General features: G+C 37.0%; 1 protein-coding gene across 5 annotated transcripts in view; it reads right to left on the bottom strand.

Moving 5' to 3' along the window:
• The window catches only part of UGCG (UDP-glucose ceramide glucosyltransferase), a 47029-nt gene that overhangs the window by 3756 nt on the left and 24887 nt on the right, over positions 1 to 18386 (bottom strand). For 2 of the 5 annotated variants that reach the window (XR_008441283.1, XM_054003360.1), the window contains exons 2-8: positions 18115 to 18256; positions 11663 to 11765; positions 10752 to 10853; positions 10252 to 10364; positions 8184 to 8362; positions 7677 to 7763; positions 7068 to 7257 (exon numbers count right to left, since the gene is read on the bottom strand). Coding sequence is in view for 3 of the 5 variants with exons in the window: in XM_054003360.1 (XP_053859335.1) it covers positions 7068 to 7257; positions 7677 to 7763; positions 8184 to 8362; positions 10252 to 10364; positions 10752 to 10853; positions 11663 to 11765; positions 18115 to 18256 (916 nt within the window). In the remaining 2 variants the exon portion in view is untranslated. Of the gene's footprint in view, positions 1 to 1861; positions 2165 to 3923; positions 6319 to 7067; positions 7258 to 7676; positions 7764 to 8183; positions 8363 to 10251; positions 10365 to 10751; positions 10854 to 11662; positions 11766 to 18114; positions 18257 to 18386 lie in introns of those variants that run through there. The other 3 variants (XR_008441284.1, XM_054003361.1, XM_054003359.1) reach the window with 3 other exon arrangements.

Here is an 18386-nt window from a genome sequence, read left to right as displayed (position 1 = left end):
CAACAGGTGCAAGTTGTCATGTCTTGCAGAGTGAGCTGCAATCCCCACTGAAATGCTTTCCTCCTTTTCCAGCTATACAACATAACCCTTAAACAGGCTGAAAGCCCCTTAAAATTCATGGAAGCAGGCTTATTCTAGATATCTAGCCTTCAGGAATATCTCAGAGGTCTCCAGCCTCTCTCTGAGCAACAACTCTTAAAGAGTCTTTCTAAAATTTCGCCTCCTTTATTCTTCCTTGTTACTCAGTATGTTGCAAAGGTGGCCAGATTTGCCCATACTTCATTCTGGAGCATTAGTCACAAGCAAGTTTAACAATGCTTTCACCAGTTCCATTGCTGTTATTTCTCCTTCCCACATTTCTCTCCTTGGGAAAACTCTTTTTTAAAGACCCTCAGGAACAACAGTTGCCCCAAAAGGGAGGAGCAGAAGCCAATGAAACTGAACAGAAAGGAGGCAAATGACAAAAGTATATGCCTTGCCTTGCTCAGATTTGCGAGGCTGCCAGCTGAGGAAGCAGAGTTTCTGAATTTTTAGTGGAAGATGCAAAAGCCTAGATGGATAAAACATTGTTCAACCTTATAAGTAAAAAGTCCAGGAAGAAAATTACAGGTTTTGAGCTTTCCTCTGTCTGCTTACTGAGACGTGAAAAACTAGATAGTAGACCAGTGGCTCATGATTTATTTAACTTTGTGCTGCTGACCTTTTATACTAGCAAATTACTAATTTATCTGTGTGGTCCACTTACAGAAAGAACAGGTTTATCAAATTCAAGGCTTCTTACAAGGTTTTATTTTGGCATTAGTATATATATATATATATATATATATATATATATACACACAAAAATGTATGCACATATACCTTTATCTATGTAGCGTGTGTACATGCAATAGAAAAACAAAAATTATAGGTACAGATTCCCCCAAAGACTTCACAGTTTCTATTTTCTCATTTCTGTAGGGTTAGAGAGTCACGTTTGAATGTGTTACTGCATTTTACATGTCTACTCTACAGGCTTGCTGTTGTCTCATCACCTCTTCCAGTGTTTTGGTATCAGAGAAAAGGCAAAGTTATTGCCACCAAAAATAAGTTACTGTTCAACATGTAAAAATACACTCTTCCAGGCATCGGGCAAGCCTTAAAAGAAGAAAAGCTATTCACCAAACAGTAAAGGCAGGGGGAGAGCTAGAAGAGCTTTAAATTGGCTTGAGCTCACTTCCACCCTGTGAGCAGATCAAAGTTTAACACAGGCCCAGAGGATTCAAAGACAAAGTCAAGAATAATAATTCACTTAATGTCAAAGCCCAGTGAAGAGATTTCTTTTGACAGCTCCTGCTTTGTGCTCCCTGTGAATTTACTGGCTTCCTGCACAGGCACATGAGCCTGACCTCTCCCATTCACCCACAAACTGGCAACCTATAAAATGGCTGTTAACTCCAGCCGGCACATGGGCTTTTGGCTGAGGCCCTTCCTTCCTGTCTGGAACTGGGAAAAAGTGTTGGGGGATGTTGGGAGAATGTATGGAGGGATGAGACAGAAAAAAACAGCAATCCATAAACTTCCAGTACAGGGCTCCCTGGTCTGCATTTCTTAATTGAGCATCTGCAGTCACACCAACAATTAGGTAAAAATCATTAGATCTGATTCAGATCAAGAAGAAGCATATTCTCCCCAGAAGCACAAACCACACATAAGCAGCAGTCCACTCTTGATCTGATGAGAATTCAATAAATAAAGCATTGCAAATGCTGTGTTGGATAGCATTGAAAATACTTTACTTTTTACAGTCTCTTAGGTTACAGGATTAAGCTGGCTAGTTATTTTAACCTCAGCCAAATGTAAAGATGGACAGCACAAACATCTTCCACTTAAAAGGGTTGTTAGACACTTGTCCTTTCAGATGGACCCTGCAGAGCTTCAGCATAGTTAGAACATTTGCAAGACAGTAACCTAGAACTGCCATTGAAAAGGAAACCCACTGTTTACAACCCTGCAAGGTTATAGCTGAACATCAGCAAAGCCTTAGGATCCACAAGACTGGTTGGTACACTTACACTTAATGTTGAACTTGTAGGGAGAACTGGACACTGATTACAGGTAGGACTTAAAACTGAAGTAACAGCCACCTGTCCTTAGAAACTGCTACAAAGAAGCATTTAGGGACCTGCCAAATACACAAAAGCAGAATGTGGTGAATGTAACCATAAGAATTATTACTTATTCTCAAATGTCTGATAGCTGGCAATTGAAATTGGTTTGTACAGTGCAGAATAGCTAACAACCTTCTAAACAGTCCAACTCTAAAGGCTCAGAATCAACAGGATGCACAAAGTCACGCACAAAGCAGGGTTTGGCTCTGTGGTTGGTGGTTTCATTGGTTGTGGTGGTTTTTGGTTTGGTTTTGTTTGTTTGGTGGGGGTTTCTTGTTTGTCTGTTGCTTTTTGGGCTGGTTTGTTATGATTTTTTTTTTTTTTTTTAAAAGCACATCCCAGGATCCTGATTTCAATTACAGTGCAGTTTTACAACACTAACATAAGAATCTTTCATATATTCTCCAAAGCCAACATAAAAGCAGAGATGACTTTGTGGAGGGAAATTCTCATCTGCTCAGGTAACCGCATTATAACACTAAGTACTGCCTGTGACACAGATTTTAGTTTAGGAGATAAGAAAAAAACTTAGGCAAACCTGTGCATTCAATCTGAACATCCAAGTAGTAAACCATTTAGTATAATCTGATCATTAGTTCAAAACTAAAACATTCTCAGACCCAAAAGATGGATTAAATTTGAAATTATTGCTATTCTCTACAGTGCCATTCTCTCTTCTAAGTGCTATTTATGCAAGTATAGACACTACAGAAGCAGAAATCTTTTTGTGTAACTTTTAAAACACTATTAATAAAGTATATCTATTGCCATATTATATTTTAGTTTTCTTGAACCTCTTAGACATCATCAGTATCAGAGCTGTTGAGGAAGCAGTTGAATGCAAGAACAGCTGGAGCTCAAACCCACCCTAAAATTAGATGATGAGAAATTAGCTGTGAGACTTAAAAGCTTTTAAGATGAATGAAACAGCTTCCAGAATTGATTTGTGAAAACAGGTGGTTAGAGACAAGCTTTTCCAGCTGTCAAAACAGACTTGAGAGGAAATGTAGGTAGCCAGCACTCAGCAGGAAACAGGAGAGTGGCAAAAGGAATTCAAGGGAGAAAGACTTAAACTGAAAGGGCAGAATAAAATGACAATATTATTTTAACAGTAGGCAGGAAAGTAATAAAAGGACTGAAGAAAGACGATTTAAGTATTGTGGTGTGGCTGCAAATGTAATGAGCAAAAAATACACTCGAGAATATTTAAGTTTCTATAAATAGTTTTTGAGTGATTCCAGTGGTGTTTGTTTATGCCATGTATGCAGGATTCCAACAACCCTTTCATAAACACAGTCTCTTACTAAGTTTCACATGATCTTTATAAATGGTAGGGAAGACACAAAAAAAAGCCAAGTTAGATGGCAGAGCAAGTTCAGAGTGCTTTTGAGTTAGTATACCTGAAAGCAAAGGATCAACATTATTTCTCAATGTCAGCATGTTTTGTGGCAAAAGGTATCACCTCTAAAATCTGAATCTAGGCTAGTTACAATAGATATGGAACTATGCTGTTCACTTGTAAAATTTTTGCACACTAAAGTTATTCTAAAAAATTAAGAATAACTCAAAATCAGATTAGCACATTTGAGTTAATTTCAGTCGAATATAAAATCCAAAAGAGATGGTGTAGATGTAAAAAAAAAAAAACTTTAAAGGCACATCCCTTTACCGCTGTGAAGATTAATTAGAAATATAATCTAACAAAACTGCCATAAACACTTAAATCTGTCACATTACAGCATCACTGAAGAAAAGAAAAAACTACTCCAAACAGATTGTATTAAAAATTTATTTTTAAATAAAGGAAAAAACAATACAATTATTTTAAATAAACAAGGTGTATTCTACACATCTGTAAATCAACATAACTTTTTACATAAGCTGTTTATAACTTTTAAAACTTCTGTTGCAGCATTGTCTACAACATTTGACATGTTGGTTTCCATTTCATCATCAACCAAACAATACCCAAATGAAACCATTTGCTTAAGTGAAGCTTTATTTTTCACAGCCAAAGATGGCTCTACTAATACCAAAGCACCTGTTAAACAATTATCCCCACCTAGTTTTTTAAACGGAAGTCTGTTCAGCCTTTTTTTTGGTTCTGTTCCATTGCCTGCATAGAAATCAGCATAAAGCTAAGTAGCAAGCTAAGCTTCACTTCAGTAGTGCAATGAGTGGCAACAAACTTCATGAAACAAATGAAGACACAAACATTGTCAGCAAAATTCAACTATGTCAAAAACTATATTTAAAAAAGAATGCTTTTGTGGGTCACAACTAGACTAGGTTTCAGTGTAAAGCTTTCCTCAGGAAAAGCTTCTTCCTGATTCACATGAAAAGAATGAAGCATGCATCACAAGCCTTTGTTCATACAGAAATGCCCATTAAAAAAGTTCCATGTTACCATAAGGTAAAAGAGATATTAAGGTGGATGAAGCATCTTGGCCCAGAGTATGTTTTACAACAAATACTTACACATTACACTTGTGTAGCATATGATGGGTAAGGGATTGGCTCAGTAAGGTAAAAAGTCAATTTTTATAAATACATATCATTATTGCTAATATGCTACACATCATCATCCAATTTTTAAAGCTGCTTTGTTGACATAACCTTGTAGGTCACATTCATGGTGACAATATGCTATTCCATATGAAGAAAATTAAAGCAGCATAAATACAATTATGAAAACAAAAGGCTTATGCAACAGTCTTCTCTAGCTTGCTATGTTTTTTCTAATTAAAAAGTGTTCAAAGAAAACAAGCCCAGTTCACCACAAATTAGGAAATTTCACAATGAGGTTGAAAACCAAGTTACAGGGAACAGAGAGAGGAAAACCATGGCATGCATTATAACCTAGTCCTTTTAGTCATACCACTGGAATACAGAAGCCCAATTTAAAGGCTACACTAACAGGCAAACAGCCAAGAGTAAACTTAGTTTGATATCTAAATTAAGACTACAGTTTTAATCAGTAACAGCAAACTCACCTGGCCCTTTAATATATTCACAATATCTACTGCAATTGAATACTTAATTATGACTAGTATAGGTATGTTCACTTTACAAAGGTATTAAATACCTGCATCATGAAATTACATTCTTAAGACATTGTGTAAGAAAGTAGCTCATGTGTGTGAAATGTTTCTGAAATGTATTTCTGCTCCCTACTATGTCCCATACACACACCTAACACCCCCCACCATGAAAGCAATCACTCACAGGGAAAAACAAACACCCCTTAAAAAAGGATGGAAGTACTGAGGGGATCACCTTGGTTAGTTACAGCACAGTGCTTAACAAGGTTCAAGAGACAGAACCAGATCGGACTTGGCCAAAAGATGCCCATAATACATGCCTGACCAGTAAATCCTTCCAACTCATTCTTATTAAACTCAGTCCACTTTTGGTTACTGCAATGATTAAAATATTCCCTATATACATATAAACACAAGACTACAGGTTTACTTTAGTTTGTTTTTGCAAAGCAGTTTAGTCTTTCTATTCATATTGTTCTGCAGCAACTACAAGAGGTAGGCATAAAATATTTCAGAGCTTCTTTCCCAAGGTCCCATTAGTATCTCAATTTAGTGGGATAAAACAAAAATCAGCTGTACCTCTGTGCAATCCAGCTGGAAAATAGTTATGTGACCCTAGATTCACTAGCCTAGCACACCAAGGAGTAAGAAGCTGTTCATATCCCAGAGGATATTTTTTTTTTTTAAAGTCTACTGCAGAGCATTTAAATAGAAAGCAGATATCAGGACCAATTCTCCCTATTTTTATTTGTACATAGGAGGAAGGTACCATTTGGCCAAGACTACAGATGTATTTTCACAGATGCAAGTGCCATGCAAAAATAAATTGAAGAACAGATACCAAACATACAAGTAATAAAACTACTGAAGGTAGATTTTCTTGGAAGTATATAAACAACTTATAATACTTTTCTTTCCCCCTTCACTTTCTGACATTCACAGCTATAAATGTGTGGCTATACATCAATAATTTCTTCTGCAGTGCCTCCACAACGTAATCTGTAGCGCCCTGTCCTCCAGCTAATAGTGGGGTCCCACAAAGCAGACAGGAAAATATAAATTGTCATGGATTCTCTGATGAACCAAGCTACTGCATAATCAAGTTTTGAAAAACACAGAGCACCACCCTAGAAATAATAAAAAGCAAGGTATTTAATCATACTGATAATTCAAGAGAAATTTTAAAGTAACTTAAAACCTTTTAAAAATGTTTTATAAGCTTACTAGGCAGATTTACATATCAATAGCATCCTTCATTAAAGTCCAATAATATTTTCTTGTTCAAGATACAATTACCCATATTAAATATTTTCTACAGCATTAGAAGAACAAATGCTGTTCACATTTGTGGCACTTTTCTACATTAAAAGTTTTATGAAGCCTTGGAAGTAGGTTACAGCTGTTCTTCTTGCCCATTATTAAAAAAAATTAAGTGAAAAATATATGTATGAGTACACATACACCTCAACAAATATAAGACAAAGTGACAACTAAAGTAAAATAATAATCCCCCCCTCCCCGAAAATGAAATCCCACAAAGCTTCTGCTCTTGTACTGTCAAAAGAGCTTAAAATTTCTGCATATGCCCATGTAGAGCAGATTTGAAACATGAATATTAGTTAAGGGGACAGACAAACTTTCAGAGCCTAGTCAGAGGCAAGTGCAGAATTTTGTAGAATATAAAATTACGACCAAAACTACTTCTTCCCTTTCATGATACTGTAAGTGAAGCTGGAAGACTGAGAAGTAACAGATTGGATCTGTTATTTCCTGCATGTCAACAGAATTATTTATGGTATTAATTAAGCTTAACTTTTTGCTGAAATCAATGGCAATAAGTAGTTTTAGTAACCTCCTGGAAAATAAAATTACATACCTGAACACCTTTTAGTTGAATGTAGTCAAATATAAACCAAGCCAAGCAGTGACACATGAAAAATACCATTATATCCCATCTAAACACATGATGAGCTGCCCATCCAATAACTAGACTGGCAACAAAGCACTCTGAGATTGGCTCACAAATTATTGTGGCAGGCAACATATTAATTCTTAGTTTGGCCCACCTAGAAAAGAAAAACAAATCAGTTTTGACTTTGCATTATTCATTACCTCCTCCTCCCCGCCTCACCAAATGAGCCACCATGGTATTTTCTAAAATGCTAATCTCATTTAATCAACACCTCCAAATAAAATACTGCAAAAATCCTCCCTTTCAAAGATGCCATGGATACCATTTAAAAGGTACTAAGGGCAGGGGTGTATTCATTTTTTTTAATACTTGTAACAGTCTTTCTGTGGAAAGTCAGTGCCTCTCTCCCAGCACTAACGAAGAAGCATGCATCAAACTGTGCAATGAACTTTAGCACACTTGGCATTAGATCAAACTAGCTTGGAAAATTTATTCTCTCTAATTATCAGGCCATCCCCATCAGAAGAAGGGGGCAGGGATGGGTGGGAGAGGAAGTAAAGATCAAAATCTTACCTGATCATTCTGGACTGAAACTGAGAAATAGAATATGAACCAGAGTTTTGCATTGCAACTTGTGTGGCCATTGCAAATTTCCAGCCCCTGTAAAAGGAATTTGTTATAATAAAAATGTGCAAATAAGACATGAAAAACCAGCTAGATAAACCCAAGAATTTTATTAGGCTTGAGAAGTTTCTTTGACATACGTGTCCTATTATTACAATGGGTGTAGGCAAAAAAAAAAAAAAAAAAAAAAAAGAAGACTTCTTTGGGAAAAAACAAATACTTAAACCAAGTTCTGAAACTTTTCTCTAAAGGAATTGACAATGATATAGCTTAATTATTTCTAAAAGCCTTATACTGATAGGACAAAACACATGTCATTGACATGTTTGCTATATGTATGTGAAGCTGACCTATACTTACAGTATGTGCCATGTGTTTAAAAAAATCCAAAAAGCAAAGAAAAAGGAAGAGTTAAACCACACCTAAAGCAATAAGCTTACTTCAGAGTCATCTTACCGGTCAGCTATAGCTTTGGCCATAAAGTAATCTTCAGCAATATACTGCGCAAAAGCTATCAGTCCTCCAGCTTGGTCCAAGACATCCTTCCTCATCAAGCATGACATTCCTGTTACGCACTTAAAGCCAGTTAAGTTGGCTGAAATATATGACCTTGGATGCGAGGTTCCAAAATAGACCTGTCAAAAGAACAAAAGGCATTTAAAACTCTGTATGTAAGTACTACACTGACAACTTTTTCCTCTGGAAACATATGGAGGTTAAAAAAACACTAGGTGTGGCCAATTATGATGGTGTATTTGGAAAGACCTTTAGTACCATTTTAAAAAAACCTAGTGTATCACCAGATCTGAGAAATCTATTGGTCATATTTTTGCAAATCTATAAGCAGGTTTTAAATCCACATATTGAACTACTGCACTTCATTTCGTACTTGATTTCTAATTTACTGAGGTTTTTCTCAGGGAAATATATGTATTAAAAATCCATTAAGTAACAGACTAATCACTAAAATTAATATATTATGTGGCAATAGCTGACAGCCACGTTTTCTCCTTCCCCTTGTGAAAATTAACTGCATTCCTGCATACATGTTTTTAGAAACTTAATATATGATTCTACGGAAGCATGGGAAATTTGTTTACTGAGCACGCTTGCAAACAAAACAGTGAAAAAAACACTCAGATTGTGAGCAAACCTTTTTACAAGATTTAGTAGGAATGACCTACAAAACAACAGAGGGAATGAGTGTTAGTGCCTCTCACTATTATTTAGACTGCCTTCACACTGGTACAGTAACTCATTCAAGAAAAGGCATGCTCATCTTGCAGTATACTGGATCAGCAGGCAAAAAGCTCTTCCAGGAATACAGGAGCAGGAGTTGTAATTCTTGCTTTAACAAATAGCAGTACTAGGAAATTTGTACTACAGGTCTCTGCTTTCCTCTTGAAAGAGAAAATACAGACTTTGTAGCATTAAAAAAAAAAAAAAAAAAAAAAAAAGGAAAACAAGGGAGAAAAAAAATCAGCACAAAAACATCTCTTATTTAGAGCAATGATGGAGTACTGAATTTCACCGCACTTTCATCTCTCACATTTCTGTCTTTCATCCCTATCAGTTAGCCTTGGGGCCAAAATGTCTTATACATGCCAGCTCTAAATAAAAATATATTAGATTACATGCCTTGAGAAAAAAGCAAACTGAACCTCTTCATTCTACCAAAGAGAACTTACTGAGAAAGAGGAGAGGGGAGAATAGGCCAGAATGAGTAATATGAAGATGGTGGATAGGAATCAACTTTTTACTTTCTCTTTCACTGCAGTTATTATGAGATGTGAAATAGCACTACAGAACAAGAGTCAGACTAAACCAGATACAGATCCTGTAACAAACAGATCTATGCAACTTCCTGGTATAAAATTAAAGGTGTTAAAAATTTATATGTACTCAAAAAAATAATAGAAAAGTTTATTTTATAAATCTGCTCTTACTAAAATACTATTACATTAAGGATTGGTAAATATACGAGTCTGATTCCTGCTCAGGTCGTCTCTCAAGTGAAAATTACAGAACACTGAGGCAGTACTACAGGAAAATAGGATATAAGCCTTGCTTTTGTTCTACTTTCCATAAAGGCTCTGCTTGTAAATCCTGCTGGAAGTAAGACACTGTGAACTAGACTTAGCTTAGACTTGTCTTGACCATTTTTTGTGTGCTTTTTCAGATATCAAAACAGAATTAATCAGTCCTTTCTGACTAAGCACTAGAAAACATTTATCAATTCTTCAGTTTTTAAATTATTTTAAATATAAACTCCAAAATGTGTATCTTTTAATCTTTACTGCTCATATTGTAAACTTAAATATTGAATCAACAGACAGAGCACCACGGAGGAATTTTGGAACACTTAGAAGTTGTCCTAGTTACCCTGAGTTGAAAGTGTGACTGCAGCTAAAAATAATATTTCCTCCCTCACAAAGTGTAAGAGGCACAGTACAGCTTTCACTCAGCAAGGTTTTGCAAATAAAAAATAATAAAACAAGATCCCCCACCCCAACACTGCACTCACCTGCTCAAGGGTAGCAGCAAAACCCTGTCTGTCTGCAACATAGGGGAGCCCATGGACCAAGCCCACTTTTTCAGTCATTTGATTGGCCATATCTGTCAGTGTGTCTGGTGTAACTAAGTGACAAATGAAAAACGACACTTGATGGAGCAATTCTGTCATTAGCAGAATACTGCAGCGAGACACTAATTCTCATTTTATTACCAGTGTCAACAGTGCATATGCTTTACATATGCTATCTTATAAAAACAGTTTCAGAAAAATAAAATAATATTAGTGATTAACAATTATTAAGATCAACAACAAATAAAATGGAAACAGTCTGAATAATATTTTAAAGGTATTTTCTCCTTTAATTAGAGGCTAATCTTTTATTTCAAGAAAACACTTTTTTCAGACTTTTAACTTTAAATTCTGCTTATATCCTCAGTTAAAATAGTCTCCAAAATCTGCTTGCTTACAGTGAATAAGCACAGTTCAACAGTTAGCATATACACACCTACCTCTGATTCCACTATCACAAATCCATATGAGATCATATTTGGCAACTTCATACCCAGGCATTAAGTTATTAATCTTGGGGTTGATGCCAACCTTCTTGCCACCTAAAAAATACAAACATCATACAAAATTAATGTATGAGGAGTTTTTGGAATTCAGATTCAATACCCAAAGTATTTAAATTATACCTTCACTTCTATATTTTGTAATTGAAAGATAAAAGGAAAAAATATTCAAATGCTTCTTTAAAATGGCAGAGTAGCAAGATTAATGTAATTAAAGGAGCAGTATAACTATAAAGCTTATTACTACATTCTTGTAAGGTAAACATTATTTGTCTCTTATTCTTTGAGACTATGATTATGAAGATTGTATTCTACAGTAATTTCAGCAGAAAAATAAAAAAGGAGCAGAATAAAGTGAGACACACTCCTTTACATCCAGCTGACAGACATGGTCAATATTTTTTTATATTAGAGAAAAAAAAAAACCAGTTACATTTTACTACCTTGTTCTAATAACCCTTTCCTCTGCTAACTCAAATATAAAGTGAAGAAAGAGCCATACAGCCTAAGCAGATGAAAAAGGATTGTTACAGGACCTCAAGCTCAAATATAGCCACAATTCTGGATCACTTCCTGCACATTTAAGTTCAGTGCAAAGACAGCATTTAAACTGTTGTTTTAAAATTAGGAGGAAAAATTGCAGGGAGTTACCCAAACCATTCCTCCTAAAGTTTTCTTGGACTGATGTCGAAGACTGACTACAAACTTACTTTTTACCACAGACTAGTGACTAGAGAAGCAACATGGGCTGAACAAGACAACTATTTATTTATATAGAGTACTCTATATGGGGTTGAAGACCTACCACTTTACAAGTCAGAGTCCCACCTTCAAGTTGCACTGCTTACCTATAAACAGTCTAGCATCAACATTTGGGTATTTGCCAAGGAGTTTTTTGCACACATCAATAGCTGGATCATCATGATCTTGTACACAGAGTAGTACTTCATACTAGTAAAAACAAAAATGTATACACTCACATATATATTTACATACATACAGCTAATATCCATATGGTCTATGAAATAAAGCTTAATAGTGTAGTAAGCTAAAAAAAAGTGCTATTATAGAATTAAAAACAAAGGGGTTGTTTTACAGCTAAATGAGTCTAGTTTTTTAATGCACAGTCAAGTACTTGTGAAAAAAGAACTAAGGCTGTGTCTCAATGAACACTTTTATTGATGAACATTACTTCTGCTGCTATTGAATGGTTTCTATTACTCATTACATAAGATGTTCTGGTGTACAAGGTAAAATTTTTGTTTCCGCTTCCATTTTTGCTCATATATGAATCTTAAATCCAATATTATATTCAATGAAATGACAGCACCTGAAATATGAAAGAATGAGGTTATAATACACCATGACCGCATACCTCTGAACTAGATCTTCCATCCCTTTACTTTAGAGATACATATGCAGAACAGATTTGGAAGACAACCCACAGAGACCAGTATATGTATGTAAGTATGTACACTTAATTGTACAACAAAGCTCAGGAATATGTATATGTAACATATCTGTCTTTTCTTTCTAATAGAGTAGTGGTTGAAAAAACAATTGGTAAGGGAAAACTGTAGCTGCTACATGCTTACACAAGCTAGTGATAGTGGGTGAAGAAATATGAATCACTTAACACTGAGGCAGCTCTGGTAAAGGTACTTCTGCTTTTGCAATAATAGCAAATCTGTTAAATAGTTCTTACTTGGTATCATTTTTCTTCTTACCCCATTGAAATTACAGCATTAAAGCTCCAATACAAAGACTAAAATACAGAAAATGCAAATTTCTGATGAAGATACCCAGAAGCCATTTTTACAGTCCAAGGTTATCACCTCATTAAACTTTATTTTCACTAAACTTCTTGTCGTGGTTTGACATGGAAGTGAATTTTTTCTAGGAAGTTGAGTCAAACCAATCAGTGGTCAGGTTTAGATATTGGCACTTAGAGTGACTACTGAAAGTATAGACACGCCTCTGAGAACACAGGGGGTTAAAAGCAAGAACTCTTAGGAGAACTGTCTCTTTTGGTTCTGGTTGTCAGAGAGTGCAGACCTCCCCTGCCCGGCCTCAGGCTGGGTGGGGGAGGGGAAGCCACGCGGCCTTGTCTGGGTAGGCCGAGGGGCTGAGGGACTAGAACTAAGCTAGCTCTTGTAGACAGAAAGGTAGAGAGAAGCAGAGATGCCTTTACCCCCCCTCCCCCCCTAAGAGGGAAAGAAACAGAGAGCCTGGCGGCACCTGGAAATCTGCCGGCAGAGGAGAAGGAGAAGGCGGGGGGGGGGGGACGGCCAGCGTGGGAGGTGGAACACCGGACTGAGATATTAGCCGTCCAGGGAGTCTGAACTTTTAACCTTTTCCAGGAAATGAAGGCTTTTTAAAAGTATTACTCCTCCTTAATTTGTAGTAGAAGAGAGATAATCTAGGAACTGAGATGTTAGAAGAAGAAATATTTAGGTAGGAAGAGATGATGAAGTAGCTTTGGCTAGACTTTTCTTATTAGCCATAGACTGAACTAAAATCTCCTGCAATGGAGACTGCATTTTAGGGGGATGCAGTGGTGACCCAGGGAGACCTGTTTCAGCTTCGAACAGCACAAGAATAGCGAGAAACAAAGAAAGCTGAAGAGAGAATGGTGATACCCTCTGTCTTCAGGAAGAAGATGAGTCCTGTTTTTAGACCCCTCAGCCCCAGGGGAAAATGAGAGGGACTGTAGTCCCAGGATGAGAAACTGAACTGTTATATCTTTGAGTCTGTAGCAAAGCATCCTTAAAAGAGCCCTATGAGCAGTCTGTTCATGCACGGTGGTGAAAGCACTGTGACATGGAATAGAGAGTGTCACACTGGCAGATTTTTTCCAGGCGGTTGCCATGTGTGACAGGGAAACACAGGGGGGCAGCTGTGTTTCCTGGGGGTCTGTGGTACAAGAGAGACTTCTCTCTCCCTTGATAGTTTGAGTATAGATTACCTGAAGGGTGGTAATTTGATCAAGAATCTCAGGTGATGTTTCATAGCTAGGTGTTTTTAGAATTAGGAGAAAGAGGGGTGGTTTAAAAGGTCTTCATCCTGAATTTAGTTTATGTGTTTTCTGTATTAGTAGTAGTTTAATAAAGTTTTTTTTTTCCTTTGTTATTAAGCTTAGGCCTGCTCTGCTCTATTCCTGATAACATCTCACAGCATTTATTTAGAAAAGGTGCATTTTCATGGGGACGCTGGCATTGCGCCAGTGTCCAACCATGACATTTTTGGTTCCCTGACCGGGAATCAAATTCTGGGCAAGATAAGATGAAGATAAGATAAGAACTGTGAGATGGGATCAAAAGGAATAAGAGCAAAGCATGTATTAGGTTATGGTGCCAATATAGAGGTAGAGGGTTAGTGTAGGTTATTGTTTTATGTAGAAGTGTGTTGAATGTAATTTTGATAATAATTTTAGAAATGTGTGTTCTCAGAGGCGAAGGGTGGAGTGTCGTGGTTTGACATGGAAGTGAATTTTTTCCAGGAAGCTGAGTCAAACCAATCAGTGGTCAGGTTTAGATATTGGCACCTAGAGTGACCACTGAAAGTATAGACACGCCTCTGAGAACACAGGGGGTTAAAAGCAAGAACTCCCAGGAGAACTGTCTCTTTTGGTTCCGGTCGTCAGAGAGTGCAGACCTCCCCTGCCCGGCCTCAGGCTGGGTGGGGGAGGGGAAGCCACGCGGCCTTGTCCGGGTAGGCCGAGGGGCTGAGGGTCTAGAACCAAGCCAGCTCCTGTAGACAGAAAGGTAGAGAGAAGCAGAGATGCCTTTACCCCCCCTCCCCCCCCCCCCAAGAGGGAAAGAAACAGAGAGCCTCGCGGCACCTGGAAATCTGCCGGCAGAGGAGAAGGAGAAGGCGGGGGGGGGGACGGCCAGCGTGGGAGGTGGAACACCGGACTGAGATATCAGCCGTCCAGGGAGTCTGAACTTTTAACCCTTTCCAGGAAATGAAGGCTTTTTAAAAGTATTACTCCTCCTTAATTTGTAGTAGAAGAGAGATAATCCAGGAACTGAGATGTTAGAAGAAGAAATATTTAGGTAGGAAGAGATGATGAAGTAGCTTTGGCTAGACTTTTCTTATTAGCCATAGACTGAACCAAAATCTCGTGCAATGGAGACTGCATTTTAGGGGGATGCAGTGGTGACCCAGGGAGACCTGTTTCAGCTTCAAACAGCACAAGAATAGCGAGAAACAAAGAAAGCTGAAGAGAGAATGGTGATACCCTCTGTCTTCAGGAAGAAGATGAGTCCTGTTTTTAGACCCCTCAGCCCCAGGGGAAAATGAGAGGGACTGTAGTCCCAGGATGAGAAACTGAACTGTTATATCTTTGAGTCTGTAGCAAAGCATCCTTAAAAGAGCCCTATGAGCAGTCTGTCCATGCACGGTGGTGAAAGCACTGTGACATGGAATAGAGAGTGTCACACTGGCAGATTTTTTCCAGGCGGTTGCCATGTGTGACAGGGAAACACAGGGGGGCAGCTGTGTTTCCTGGGGGTCTGTGGTACAAGAGAGACTTCTCTCTCCCTTGATAGTTTGAGTATAGATTACCTGAAGGGTGGTAATTTGATCAAGAATCCCAGGTGATGTTTCATAGCTAGGTGTTTTTAGAATTAGGAGAAAGAGGGGTAGTTTAAAAGGTCTTCATCCTGAATTTAGTTTATGTGTTTTCTGTATTAGTAGTAGTTTAATAAAGTTTTTTTTTTCCTTTGTTATTAAGCTTAGGCCTGCTCTGCTCTATTCCTGATAACATCTCACAGCATTTATTTAGAAAAAGTGCATTTTCATGGGGACGCTGGCATTGCGCCGGTGTCCAACCATGACACTTCTTAAGCAAAAACTATCTAAATTTTGAAAGCTGCCTATTGGCTCTATGGTGAAAATGTCTGATGTTCTTGTTCAGTAAGGGGTATTACATACAACAGCAGATATTAAGATAAATATATATATACTTCCAATTAAAAAAATAGTATTGTTATACACAAAAGCCTGAACTACTCTAACTCCATTCAGAATATTGAGGAAATTTCAAATCATTTAAATGGGAGTTAAGACTTGTTCTAGCACTACAAACTATTAGACAAATATCTCTACCTCTCAGAATACAAACTTAAAAGTCAGTTTGGCTAACGAGCAGACAGTGTTTGATTTCTACCATCTTACAGCATGGAGAATGGATTTTAAAAAGTTGTCTCATTAAGCATACAGGTCCTCTCATCACAACAGAATCTTGACTGACAATCAGCATGAATGCCATAGAAATAAATAACTGAATAAATTAGTTTTTTACTGCACATTAAATTTGTAAAATAAAACTGTTCTTCCAAGTCATTATATAACCAATCTCCATTCCACAGCAGTAATGACACTTCTATATCCATATTCTCCAAGAAATTCAACCAGAAGCAAAGCAGATATTTCAGACTCCAAAAACAGAAAAGAGAAAAATTCAAAACAAATGGCCTTTGTACACAGTAGCAAAGTAAAACATGCTTATCTACACAAACATTACCATCAGGTTCATCTGAAGTTAACATGAATAGAAAAACTTTTGCAAAATTACAGTATGTACAGTAGGTGAGAACTCTTCACTTAAAAAAATATTATGTGTAAGTCCTGCAGTTTTTAGATGGCATAGCTGGATTCCATCCAAAAGAAGAGTATTTTACACATGGAGCATCACAGAAGAGAATCATTATCACTGCCGGTTGAATTCAGCTTCACTGGAAAAAGTTGCAGATTAATCTTTCACAATAATTTTTCACTGCACAGCTGAACTTTGAATATCAGGCAATACTCTTGTTCTAATTTTTGCAGTCAATCTCTTAAAGTAGTTCTGCACAGTAACTATAAAAAGTTTTTTTCAGACAGTTTTGGGACCTTGCTCATACTGTCTAATCTGTGCTGCAATAAACTGAAGCATTCACACATGCATTTTCACTCTCCCTGGAAAAAATATGATCATCTACTATTATCTGAAACTCAGATTTGTGTGGAGTAGCAACATTTTAAGATTATCATCCATGTGTTTTCAGAACTAAGGACCAAGACTACTTCTTGTAAAGCAAGAACCAATATAACTTTTTTTTTTTTAATTAGTAAACAAGTTTTATTTGTAGCCAAATGTTTCAGCTGCATAATGTTTGGATGCTCATTATAGATCATATAACAGCTTATGATATTGCTTTAGATTCTTCGCATTGTTGGCAATATTGGCATATGCAGCTTACCTCAAGTACACTTCAAAATGTGCTTGGCCACACTTTATTGCACTTTGTTGAGTTGAAAGAATTCATATGTTCATGTCTAAAGCTTTTCAGAAGGCTCAAAGCTTCATTACAGAAAAAATTTCCAATTTCTGATTAGTTCCAAGTGCTAGGGATTTTTATTTATTTTACCCTGCCTACTTAGGTGTCAGTTTAAGGCTCTCAGAATACACAACGCACTTACTGTACAGCTTACACAAACCTTCAGCCTTTTATAAAGGGAGAAGCAGCGTCAGGTGTAGTTTTAAGAAGAATTGTGAAAAGAGGAGTTTTATATTAAAGCTACATTTCAAATTTCAGAATTCAGCAGATACAAATGCAGTAAAAAATGTGTTCTTTTTCCCATCCACAGGAACATACCTCAAATATTGAATGATACAGCAAACATTTACAGACTTCTTTTAAGCTCTTTAGAGCAAGAACCATCTGACACACTTATCAACTACATTGCTTATCGCTTATATTACACATTCAAACACTGCCCAATAGCAAATGTGAGCTTTTATGAACTATTTGCTTCCCAACACTAACACATGGCTTAGAGCCTACCTTACCTACCAACAACTGGTGAGGTACACTATGTCATCACTGAGCAACTCTTCATTAGATGAGCCACCAGTAAGAACCACCAAAATGTTTCACGCCATCAGTTAAAGTATTCTCCACTGGAGGATGTCTTACAGAGAAGTAGTCAGCTGAGGAGAATTTCTTGCCTCTCAAGTGATCTCTTAGAGCAGTATGAAACACTTAAATCTATAAACACCACAATACAGGCATATTGATTAAGCAAATCTTAGTGGAGTGTAGAGTATGTTTCACCCCTAAGCCTTGGACATGTTCCTCAATAGAGAACTTTTTAAAAAGGTATAAGTTTTGTTTGCAACATGTAATATATGTAATTATACATTTTCTGCAGAAGGAATAACAATCCAAGACAACCAAGCAGCACAGCTCCCAAGCTTGTCATGTGACTTTTTGAGGCATAGGAGGAAAAAAACTACACTAAATAATATACATACTTTAGGATAATCCAGCTCAAAGAAAGTTTCTAGGTTGTTGATCAGGTTAGGATCCACGCCTTTTAATGGCTTTAGAAGTGAAACACCAGGAAGTTTGCTATATGGCTGTTTGTCCGTGGCTTTCTTATTGAGGTGGAGACGTCTGTAATGAGAAATAGCATATAACTAATAAGCATACTTAAGAAAATATGCTAGAGAAAGCCAATCAAAATACAGTCAGAACTAAGAAAGCTTTGGAGTTAAAATTGCTGCAAAAAGGATTAAATCTAGCT

This window comes from Vidua macroura, chromosome Z, assembly GCF_024509145.1.
Source record: "Vidua macroura isolate BioBank_ID:100142 chromosome Z, ASM2450914v1, whole genome shotgun sequence".
NCBI classification, from domain to species: Eukaryota; Metazoa; Chordata; class Aves; order Passeriformes; family Viduidae; genus Vidua; species Vidua macroura.
Note: the sequence above shows the minus strand (reverse complement) of the source record. Positions and strands in the feature narration are given on the sequence as shown.